The sequence below is a fragment of the Schistocerca nitens genome, chromosome 7 (genome assembly GCF_023898315.1).
Source record: "Schistocerca nitens isolate TAMUIC-IGC-003100 chromosome 7, iqSchNite1.1, whole genome shotgun sequence".
Taxonomy (NCBI): Eukaryota; Metazoa; Arthropoda; class Insecta; order Orthoptera; family Acrididae; genus Schistocerca; species Schistocerca nitens.
This window is the reverse complement of record NC_064620.1, coordinates 505741374-505754349: the sequence shown is the minus strand read 5'-3', so window position 1 is coordinate 505754349 and position 12976 is coordinate 505741374. Positions and strand designations below refer to the sequence as shown.

The 12976-nt window shown below is 44.1% G+C and overlaps 1 protein-coding gene across 1 annotated transcript in view; it reads left to right on the top strand.

Moving 5' to 3' along the window:
• Positions 1-206: 206 nt before the first annotated feature.
• LOC126194744 (carotenoid isomerooxygenase) overlaps positions 207-12976 on the top strand; it is a 340536-nt gene continuing 327766 nt past the window's right edge. Inside the window, exon 1 of the mRNA XM_049933010.1 lies at positions 207-387. Within this exon, the coding sequence (XP_049788967.1) occupies positions 331-387 (57 nt within the window). The 5' untranslated portion in view covers positions 207-330. The remainder of the gene's footprint in view (positions 388-12976) is intronic.

The following is a 12976-nucleotide window of genomic DNA, read 5'->3' as shown; positions in this document are numbered from 1 at the left end:
TGTACGGGAGTTGCGGCTGCTGACCAATCATCACGCTTGTGTTTATTTACATCAGGTTTATTCGTATGATGAACGAAGTGTAGACGAGGAAGTTCTGGTGAGGCATTGTGCGGTGGGCGAAGTCCGCGAGGGCGCCGCTGCGAGGAAAGGGGGCAGTGTGGTGCGTGGCGCGCATGAGCCGGACGCCGTCAGCTGTTCCCTGTTGTGCGCTGAGCCGCCCGGCGTCGCCAGACTGCGTCAGTCCGCCGCGCGCGCTGCTGACGCCGCACTTGCAGTCGCTATCGACCGCGCTTCCCCACCGGCCGGATTCTCCACACAACACGGCGCGCCATGAACTCGCTGGGGCCTTCAATCGCCCAGCTGCTCAGCGCCACCGACCCGGACAAGGTGAGTGATGCGCACGCGTCGCCGGGCTCCTCGCCCACAAAGGGTTGAGCACGAGAATAAGACGCAGCGTCCCTCCCTGGACCAGAGCCGGGCCTCTACAGCGCGGCGTCTGTGTCGAGGACCCCTTTCGACTGCTGAACTGCGGCTCCTTTTATTGCTACGAAAGATACAAAACTAAATCATCCTTATTTTAATAATGTAGTTATTTTAGGGTTCTGTACTTCACACGATAAAAACGGGGCACTTCTAGAATCAAGAACCTTCAACATCGCAGCGCGTCAGCAATCGTTAGTTAATATATTAAACTAAAAACCCGCCTCGATTGCGAAAAAAGCATCTAGTGTTAACCTAGGTTTCGGCTTCTTCAGAACAATAAAACCCACAAGTGCCTAAGAAGACCTTTGTCAATGATTAAGTGAGCACCATAGCTATACATTTATAAGCGAAAAAGAAAAGGAAAACACAAACAGTATATATGTACATAGTCAAAACCACTACTTAATGGTGTACGCTCCACCTCACACCGGCCTATGTTCGATGGACCATGACCCGGCATAAACTGCAGCTACAAATGGTCGCCCACTTACACCATTAAGTTAAGTAGTGGTTTTGACTATGTACATATGTACTGTTTGTGTTTTCCTTTTCTTTTTCGCTTGTAAATGTATAGCTATGGTGTTCACTTAATAATTGACAAAGGTCTTCTTAGGCACTTGTAGGTTTTATTGTTGGTCTGAAGGTGTAGTTATCTACGCCGAAACCTAGGTTAACACTAGGTGCTTTTTTCGCAATCGAGGCGGGTTTTTAGTTTATTAAAAAAACTTCAAAAATCACTTTGTCTGTCTGACTGTTCGAAACCCTTTTCTCACGAACGGGTAGACGTATCACTTTGAAATTCGTCATATTTAGATCTACGGTCTCTCGGAGATATAATAACGTTCAGCTTCTAAGTCAACGCAATAAAAAAATACGGCTATGTCTGTCACGTATTTTGATTCTCGCAAACTCATTCATCAAAACCTGAAGGGTACGCCCCGTTGACCTAGAACCGTGAAATTTGGCAAGAAGCAAAGTTTTACACTATAACCAAAGAGAAAATTCCTAAAATTGTTAATTTTTAATTGTTGTTGTGGTCTTCAGTCCAGAGACCGGTTTGATGCAGCTCTCCATGCTACTCTATACTGTGCAAGCTTCTCCATCTCCCAGTACCTACTGCAACCTACACCCTTCTGAATCTGTTTAGTGTATTCATCTCTTGGTCTCCCTCTACGATTTTTACCCTCCGCGCTGCCCTCCAATATTCAATTGGTGATCCCTTGATACGTCAGAACATGTCCTACCAACCGATCTCTTCTAGTCAAGTTGTGCCACAAATAATTAAATCATATTTCCAACGGTTTGGTGCAGAAAAATCACAACATAAAAATTGGAGGAATAATTTAAAATTGTGCTGTGTTCACATGGGTGTACCTTAAGTATCGCATACCTAAGGAGGTGCCACTTATTAATTAGAGGCAAAATTGACAATAAAAATAACTCAACAAAAATTGGGAAATTTACACTTAAGGATAAGAGTACCTAAGCAATCAGAAAGAGCAAAAATTTCATATATGCACGTTATAATCTAGTAGAAAACAAAAAAGGCTATGTATGTTTCATGTCACCACAAAACAGAAGTACTTGCAGGGCAGCTTGTTGCATAGACGGACGGCAGTAGCACAGAAGGCGTTTGCAAATTACTTTGTTTTAGGGATGGGCACAGCTGGGGTACCAGATGCTTGAATCCTCATGTTTCGGCTCTGATGAGATGAGAGGTATAGCGCTACTTGAGTCCACGAAACTAAAGGACGGCGATCCGTCGTTGTGCGCGGAGACGTGTATTATGACACCCATCTTTTCAAGCGGAACGTCACAGTTTTTGTCATTCCGTCTGCGGTAGCGGAGGGTAGAATGGGGAACATCACGCAATCGAGAACCTTGTTTTTGACAACCGGAACAAATCGAATATTCAACCAAACACACAGAGCTTTAAGTACAATCTAGCTGCTAGGAGCACCTAAGGCTCGGTATGTACATAGTGTTCTTTCGTCCTTCGTGTCATCTTTTGCAAGAAACTGTTTCAGAATTACGTCGTATTTAAAACAGAATTTACAGTTAATATTATTTTAAAATTTACAATTTTCTCACGTTTATTTTTAGCTATAATCACCGCGATATTTTTCCCCGACACATCCGAGGTTAAAGTATTAGCTTTAAAATTATACTAAAAATTAAAAACTTCAGTATTTACTTCAGTATTTATTTTCAAAATTTTTTACTCTTGTTTTCATTACCATTTTTGAACTATTTATGCAACAACTGTAAACCAAATTTTTTAGGGTTATGTGTATACAACTACAAAATATTCGTGTTCCAATATTTGTTTGAATACCTTTACAATAAGACGTGCTTTTTCGTATAACAAGTGAACATTAAGAGCCGTTGCCCGAATTCCCGTAGTAAGAGACAGCTCCAAACAAATGCAAACGTATTCAGATCCGAGAGCATTTATAAAGATGGCATCTGTTCTTTCGGTCATATTCAAAAGAACAGATGCCATTGGTGACCGTGCCGACGCACACGACTTGCCTGAACTCCTACGGGACTCGGTGGATTGTCTGCCGCGAGTAATCGGTATAATGGCAGTGGCAATACGAATGTAGTGTGTGGACTACAAGTTGTGGGTCTCACGGGGAGTGTGCCGGCAATAAGTCCTTGCAGTCGGTCTATCCTCTGTGCCCTAGGTGGCTCAGATGGATAGAGAATTTGCCATGTAAGCAGGAGATCCCATGTTAGAGTCCCTGTCGGGGCACACATTTTAAACTGTCCCCGTTGATGTATATCAACGGCCGTCAGCAGCTAATGGTACTGATTTAATTGTAATTACCTGAGAGATTTTATGTGAGCTATCAACTGTTAGCTTTCTGGGCTGGGTGCTACCGGCATGAGTCAATTCGCAGTATGAAATGCAGTCTTGTTTTCAAACGTGGTATTTGAATTCTCAGTGTTTCCTAGAGAACGTCGAGAACACGTTGGAATCTAGGTCTCAGTTCTCGATTTTCGATTGTTTAACAGTGGTTTGTAGACTCATCATTCTCCCAATCCGGGGGCCATTTCAGCAATTCTTTGCTAATCGTTAAAAGTGCCCATCTATTAATTTTTACCTGTTTCTGTCATTCCTACCTTTGGAATTTTATTCATTCTTCTGTGGTATCCAAAGCTTTTTCATCATATCTACAACAATAAAAATGGTTCAAATGGCTCTGAGCACTATGTGACTTAACATCTGAGGTCATCAGTCCCCTAGAACTTAGAACTACTTAAACCTAACTAACCTAAGGACATCACACACATCCATGCCCGAGGCAGGATTCGAACCTGCGACCGTAGCGGTTGCGCGTTCCAGACTCAAGCGCCTAGAAACGCTCGGCCACACCGGCCGGCTACAACAATATGAAGAGACTTAGATATTTATTTAACAAGACTGATGATAGTTGAAAACAGCCGCTATGGTTCGGAGAGCAATGAGAAACAAGTGCTCTTTAATGTGCATCGGGGATTATTACAGAGTAATATCAATCGTATTATTCATTATGTTTTGCAGAGGCAACTGCCGCTTATCACCAAATAAGGATTTGAAATAGTTACTTTCGACTTTTCGAGGCCGATGACTGTTTCTTTCTCGTTCTTGAAGCATCTCGTAACCCCGCTGCGGATGATAAAATTTGCATTGCTTCTATTGTTTATCATAGTTTCAGCATAATAAAGAGTACCATTTTCCTGTGACACTGAGAGCGCGAGATACAACTCTGCTTTCCACACACTGTGGCACCGTGTGTAGCGGGAACAATCTTTACATCTGGGTCAATTTTCAGTCTTTCCCAATCATCAAACTTCTAGTACACGCTATACTTGACACGCTTTAATTGTACTAAGCCCCAGTCTCCTTACCACGTGTGAAATTATGATAATTCATTGTTAATGCTTAATACAAAGGAGAGTTGCACCTACCATCACAAACAGTGGTCCTGACAACGCCATCATGTTTGTCTGACAAGAGACAGACGGAGATATCGAAATATCAGTTATTAATAGTGGAGCGCTGTCACGACCTTCCCAACATAACAATCACTCAAGTGACTGCCGAGGTGCTGCAAGAACTTGCTGCTCCGACGTTTCGCTGACCACATCAGTGCGGTCAATTGCTATAGCGGTAATAATAAATCTTTATTTTTATAAGTCATTTAATGAAAAGAAAACAGCCATTCAAAAGTCGCGTCAGTCGTAATCGAGAAATCGGCCGTGAATGCTAATTAAACCTCATGATTTGAGCATTTAATGACTAACAGTATATCGCCCGCCCGCTACAGCTCTTATCACCCAATAACTGTCACAGCTTCCTAAATTTCTTTTAATCCTAATTTAAGACAGCAAAAGCATAAAATACTATAAAACGATACCAATATTATTGCAAAGAACTGTGTATTCAGTACACAGTAGCAGACAGTGTTGTCTGGTAGCACGGCTGCCTGTTCATACTTCTGATTCACTACGGCAACAACATCTACTGGTAGGCTCCGAAGAAAAATTTCCGTATTCATGACAATGGTTCTTTTCCTGCAAGATTCCGGGAACGTTGTGTGGAAATCAGAATTATCTTATTGCGGCTCTAGGAATGCAAGCGTCGATCACATGCCGTGTGTATTTAACGTTGCAGGACTGAGCTGAATAATAGTTTCCTATTGTGCGTCGTTTGTCTCTACGTGGTAGAGTCCATGTATAGTATGAAATTAAGGAGTTCCGATATTAACCTGTACATTTCCTGTAACTTAACGCAGAAAGTTTAGACTCAGTAGTAACGAATCGTACCCTAATTAAGAAATTTACTACTTGCATCTATTTACGTGTATATTGAGTTTTTCAATGGCAAGGGCAACGAAAGAGCGTCACAATGAGGCGTTATTTCAGGTATTACATTAGTTGCATATTAATGATTTGTCGAACAGTGTTAGTAGTAACCTCAGACTTAATGCTTATGGAATTCTCCTTGATTAAGCGTCGTTCTATGAAACAATGAAATTAAAACAGATTGTTCGTTCAAAAGTTTTAATGACATTAGCCGTGTCAAAATTTGTGCGAAATGGGTACTCGCACCCAGACTTCCCGCTTTAGGCGAGCTGTCATCTTAACCGCATCGGACATCCGAGCACGCTTCTCCTCCGATAGCAACGCCCAGCACGTTACTCATTACCGACGTAGCCACTCCTATCCATAAACCCATTACTTGCAGTCCCTCAGTCCCGTAAGAGATGGAGCTAAGTTTGCAAACGCACAGAAAGAAAGGATCGTTGGTTGTCGTAACTCATGTACACACACACACACACACACACACACACACACACACACACACACACACACACACACACACACACACATATATATATATATATATATATATATATATTAGCATTTGCCTGTAGGGTTAACGAGAAACGACCAGTCATACCATGTGTGGGTCTTGCCCACTCGTCGCTAATAAGGTGCCTACAGTAATCAGCGTTCTCGGAATGCTGTGCAGTAATTCGAACAAATAACTTTAGTAGTTCTATTTCTATAAAGCAATTGACAGTACTGAACTTTGGAGATTTACAAGTAGTAGTCGAAAAGGAGGGGCGAGAAGCAATATAATTTAGAGTCCTTGATATGTGAAGTCTTCAGGCAAGTTGATACCAGTCACTGATAACTAATGCCTGCGATCTGGTGCCGATCTGAGCGGCCGAGGCTAGCGGGATCGTCGCTTATATTCCCTTCTTCCAGGTGTCGCTTTTGACATGGCGCAGTCCAGTCCCGCGCACCATTGGCTGCCGTTTCCTCACTGCTTCTCTGCTCTTGCGTTCCGCATCTTAGTTCCGCCGCTTGTGGTTACGCCAGAACATCATCTAAAAGTGGCAAATAAGATTGTCATACAGGTGCACAGGTGCGAGCTGCCGCAAAATGTCGAGAAAAAGACGATAAATGTTATATGCCCATGGGAAGTCATAGAATAAACCGTGAAAAATAATATATATGCAGATGGTATCTGTACTTTCGGACATGTCCGAAAGAACAAATACTATATATATATATATATATATATATATATATATATATATATATATATATATATATATATATATATATATATATATATATATATAGGCTCACCGGCCGTTTGACCATCTTCTGTGCGGATGCACAAACAGTGCCTGAACTCTTACGGGAATCGGCAAAAAGCCGCGAGTAATGAGTATAATGGGAAGGGGCACTATGCATATAGTGCGGAAGTCGGAAATGTGGGTCGCACTGTCGTGTGTGTCCTCGGTGGCTCAGATGTATAGTGTCTCCCATGTAAGCAGGAGATCCCAGGTTCGAGTCCCGGTCAGGGCACACATTTTTCAACTGTCCTCGTTGACGTATATCAACGGCTGTATGCAGCTAAGCGTAGTGATTTCTTTGTAATTTCGTCGTAAAAAAATTAACAATTTCAAGAATCGGTTTTCACTGATAACTTAAAAAGTAACTCTGACTCATGTAGACGTCTGGAAGACAATATTAGATTAGAGAGGCATTCATTATTTAGGCATTGTAGTTATAAATGGAATGGGAAGATCCCTCATTAGACACTAGAATGGAAAGTACCCTCTGTCACACACTACACAGCAGTTTAGAGGGCATTAATGAGGATTCACTGATAGGATACTAAGAAACTGAAGTCTGTCTACGTACAAACGCCTTCTGCGGCCTGTACTTGGGTATTACGTGCATGGTATCCGTATGAGGTTAGACCAACAGGAGACATCGAGCTAATTCAAAAATGGGTGATACGAATGGTAATAGGTTTGCTTGACTGGCTAGAGATAACACAAGTGTTCTAAAATCGTACGGGCCCAATAACACCTCCCACAGAGAGGTACAAACAGTCAGTCTATACACTCCCCAATCTCATAAGCTGAGAAATAATTATGACCACTGCCCGCTACCACATTGAATGACACGATCAGGAAGATAAACACCGAGGTGAGAAGTCACGGAATACGTCTTAATATAGTGTCGCCCTCCTTGTGCTCGTCATAATGCAGCAACTCGAAGTGGCATGGGCTCAACAAGCCGTCGGTAGTCCCCTGCCGAAATACTGAGCCGTGCTGCGTCTATAGCTGTCCATAACTGCAAAAGCGTTAACGGTGCAGGATTTTGTGCACGAACTGGCCAAATACTCTACTCGAATTTTCCAGAATGTTCTACAAACCCATAGCGAACGATTGAGGTCCGGTGACATGGCGCATTGTCATCCATAAAAATGAGCTCTATGAATGGACCCAAATGGATCTCCCAGTACCCAAACATAACCATTTCCTGCCAATGATCGGTTCAGTTGGACCAGAAGACCCAGTCCATTCCATGTGAACACTCCCCAAAACATTATGGAGCAACCACCATCTTGTACTGTCTTGTTGACAACTTGGGTCCATCCGGCCGCTGTGGCCGAGCGGTTCTAGGCGCTTCAGTCCGGAACCGCGCTGCTCCTACGGTCGCAGCTTCGAATCCTGCCTCGGGCAGGGATGTGTTTGATGTCCTTAGGTTAGATAGGTTTAACAAGTTATAAGGCTAGGGGACTGATGACGTCACATGTTAAGTCCCATAGAGCTTAGAGCCATTTGAACAACTTGGGCCCATGGCTTCGTGGGGTCTGCGTCACACTCGAAACCTACCGTCAGATCTTGCCGGTTGAAATCTGGATACATCTGACCAGCCACTGTTTTATAAACATATATGGTCCAACCGGTATTGTGACGAGCCCAGGAGAGACACTACAGGCGATGTCGTGCTGTTAGCAACGGCACTCGCGTCGGTCGTCTGCTGTCTTAGCTCATTAACGCCAGATTCCGCCACACTGGCCTGACGAATACGCTCATCGTTCGTCCCACGTTGATTTCTATGGCCACCTAACGCAGTGTTGCTTGTGTGTCAGCACTGACGACCTACACAAATGCTGTTGCTCTCGGTCGTTAAGTGAAGGCCATTGACCATTGCGTTGTCCATGGCGAGAGGCAATGCCTGAAATCTGGTATTCTCTACCCGCTCTTGACACACTGTATCTCGGAGTACAGAATTCCCTAAACTAAAACTAAACGAAACTATTCCCAAACGGGCCATGAAGGCTCAAAGGTACCGACCGGCCGCCGTGTCGTCCTCAGCCCACAGGCGTCACTGGATACGGATTAGGAGGGGCATGTGGCCAGCCGCTCCCCGGCCACATGTCAGCTTCTGAGACCGGAACCGCTACTTCTCAATCAAGTAGCTCCTCAGTTTGCCTTACAAGGGCTGAGTGCACCCCGCTTGCCAACAGCGCTCGGCAGACCGCATGGTCACCCATCTAAGTGCTAGCCCAGCCCGACAGCGCTTAATTCTGACGGGAACCGGTGTTACCACTGCGGCAGGCCGTTGGCACAGAGTTCCCTAACGATTTCCAAAACTGAATTTCTCTTGCATCTTGCTCCAAGTACCATTCCGCTTTCAAAGTGTCTTAATTCGCGTCGTGCGGCCGTAATTACGTCGGAAACCTTTCACATGACATCGTCGCCAATACAATGCCCTTTTACACTACCGCCATGTGTATATGTGCATATCGGTATCCCACGACGTTCATCAACTGTGTGTATAAGTGGAGCAGAGACGATTGGGTTTTCATTCTAGTGATTATACGGGCCGGAAGTAGGGAAATCCACGGACATAAACGATTTTGTTAAAAGGCAGATTCATACGGCTACGCGACTGAACGATCATCTTAGCGGAGCTGGTCGGCTGGCTCTTCGCATGTTACTGTAGTATCTATGGAACGTAGTTGTACGACCGTGTAATAACTGGGCGATAAGGTAGTGGACGTCCTCGCTAAGTCACAGAACATGGTCTGAAGCTTGCCCGCTCTGTAGAGTAGGATAGGCGATCTGATGAATAAGTACAGTGGCGGTGCTTGTGAAAATATTTCGGACCACACCATTCAGCGCTCTGCAGCTGGCGACCCCTACGTGTTCTGAAGTTGACGCAACGACATCGCCAGTTGCGATCGTAGTAAGCGCAGGATTATCGAGATTGGACCGCGGATCAATGGAAATGTAGCGCCTGGTCGGTTTAATTGTTACACCAGGTCGATAGTCGTGGCCGGCTGCTCCAAGCACGCACCGTGCCACGCTCGAAGGGGAAGGAGGGGAATATTGTGCCATGGGGAACAATGACCTTGGCTTCCATCGATCTGTGGTAGAACTGAAGGTACCATGACTACTGTGCACCGTAGTCAGTCATTTTGCGGATCCCCTTCATCCCTTCATGCTTGATGTCTTCCCCGACGGCATTGGCGTCTTCCAGCAGGGTAATTGTCAGGTCACAAGACACGATCGTGTTACTGTGGTTTGAGGAGCTACAAAGCGATAAAAATATAATATAAAATAAAAAAGACACTAGGTAATGACGCATCGATGTCGATATACCGATATATCAGTGAGAAACGTATCGATAAATTAAATCGACATATCTTGGCAAAATTACCGGTACATCGATTTATGTTATTTCCTCCATTACATCCATCAGGTCTGGCACAATCTGTGACTCCTGATATAGCCCAACAGTGCCGTCGCAGTTTACACACAGTCAGGATCCACAAGTACTGTCGCCCAACACCCCATTATCAATAATGTCGTAGTAACTTTGCAAAGGTTTCATTCATAATTCAAGGCCGGCACTGCTGCAGCAGAAATAAGACTACTTAGAAGTGACTGGTAACAAGTAATTTAGCACAGTGAATTTCGTAGCAAATGTTATTAGTTTATAGCGTCAGAGAAAATACATTTATCTAGTATGATTAAATCCAACGTAGGATAATTCTTAAATCCCATTTGTATACTGCAGAAGGTTTGTGTTTCAAGCTAAACTATAGTTTCCATAATTTTTTTGCTAGCCGTCAATGGGAAGTTGAATCTGGGAACTTAGATTTTTCTTAAGTTTCAAAAGCATTTATGGTTTCTGTTGTGCAGAGTACACACTGTGGGGAATACGAAACGGTGACGCGCCTGTAGAGGGTAAGGCTATGACCACTTTTTGTTTGTGCTTCTGCATTTACTACACCTGGGGAAATAAGTTAATCAGACGTTTTACGCAATTATGATTTTCATGAAATATCGTGAGCAATTTAGTGTTACACATAACTGATAAACATTGCTCTTATATTTTATGCAAACCTTAGACCAACGGTAACACCTCTAATAATACTAATAGCGTAACAGAAAATACAAAAAAAAAGAAAGAAAACAGAAAATTCAGGACTGTTGGCCAGGTATCGGAACTGATTGATTTGAGGATACGAAAATAGTCCGTTCTAAGAGGACTGAAGTAATATGACCAGAAATGAAAGCTAAAAGAAAGTTACAAAATTCCCATTGTTGTACATTGCGTGATGAAATTTCGACCAAACGTGAATGATAATAATGATAAAAAATGGTTCAAATGGGTCTGAGCACTATGGGACTTAACATCTTAGGTCATCAGTCCCCTAGAACTTAAAACTACTTAAACCTAACTAACCTAAGGACATCACACACATCCATGCCCGAGGCAGGATTCGAACCTGCGACCGTAGCAGTCCCGCGGTTCCTGACTGTAGCGCCTAGAACCGCACGGCCACCACGGCCGGCAATAATAACACAATAACAATAATAACTGACATCCTGGAAGAGAAGTCTGGGAAGGTCTGACAATAGAACTCCTTCGAGAGAATGGAATACATGTCAAGCAAAAAAGCTACACCAGAAAAGATTACGACAAAATATAAGATCAGTAGAGGTCACAAATTCCAGTATCTTGTGAACATGACACAGGTAAATAGGATGGAAAAAGAAACTCGCGATCAGAAAAACCAAAAGATGACTAGCGCTTTCTACGACGACAACGACGACGACGAATGCCGACTCTGCCCCTCGCGTGTGCCTCAGGCAGAGAAGAGCGTAGGGGGGCAACCGAACCGTGACATGGGGCCGTTGCACGCCAGCTGACGGCCCAACGTGATACAGGCCCGCAGCTCCCCTGTGCAGCGAGTTGCAGTTACAGCAGGCGGCTACAGGATCCGAAGAGCTGTGCTGCAGCTCCACGTTCTTGCGCAGGTGGCGCAGTGGGAAGATGATGGACTCTTTCTGCCGCACGGCATTTCACATCCGTGTCAGGCCATCCACATTTAGTTTTTCCGTAGTTTGCCTAAATCGCTCCAATCGCGATATCGATGGAAATGTTACCGATGATGGTGCCACTAAAGCGGAGTTACTAAATATACTTTTCCGTAATTCCTTCATGAAAGAAGACGTAGCAAATATTCCAGAATTCGAAACCAGAAGAGCTGTTAGCATGAGTGACATAAAAGTGGACATCTTAGGTGTTGCTAAACAACTCAAATCACTTAAGGCAAGTCTTCTGGTCCAGATGGTATACCAGTCGGATTCCTTTCAGAGTATGCAGACACAATAGCCCTTTTCTTAGCAATCATATACAACCGCCACTTGACGAAAGGTCTGTTCCTAAAGACTGAAAAGTAGCACACGTCACACCAATATTCAAGAAAGGAAACAGGAGTAACCCATTGAATTACAGAACCACATCACTGACCTCAATTTGCAGTAGGATTTTGGAACATATACTGTACTCGAACATTATGAATCACCATGAAGAAAATGACTTATTGATACGTAACCAACACGGATTCAGAAAATATCGTTCTTGTGCAACACAGCTAGCTCTTTATTCCCATGACGTAATGAGTGCTGTCGACAAGGGATCCCAGGTTGATTCCATATTCCTAGATTTTCAGAAGGCTTTTCATACCGTTTATCACAAGCGGCTATTAATCAAATTGCGTGCATATGGAGTATCGTCTCAGTTGTGTGACTGGATTCGTGATTTCCTCTCAGAGCCGGCCGGGGTTGCCAAGCGGTTAAAGGCGCTACAGTCTGGAACCGCGCGACCGCTACGGTCGCAGGTTCGAATCCTGCCTCGGGCATGGATGTGTGTGATGTCCTTAGGTTAGTTAGGTTTAAGTAGTTCTAGGGGACTGATGACCTTAGAAGTTAAGTCCCATAGTGCTCAGAGCCATTTGAACCTCTGAGGTCACAGTTCGTAGTGATAGACGGCAAATCATCGCGTAGAACAGAAGTAATATCTGGCGTTCCGCAGGGTAGTGTCGTAGGCCCTCTGCTGTTCCTGATTTGCATAAATGATCTAGGTGATGATCTGAGCAGGCCCCTTAGATAGTTTGCAGATGATGCTGTAATTTACCGTCTAGTAAAATCATCAGAGCCGCGCGGGATTAGCAGAGCGGTCTAGGGCGCTACACTCACGGACTGTGCGGTTGGTCCCGGTGGAGGTTGGAGTCCTTCCTCGGGCATGTGTGTGTGTTTTCGTCCTTAGGATAATTTAGGTTAAGTAGGGTATAAGCTTAGGGACTGATTACCTTAGCAGTTAAGTCCCATAAGAT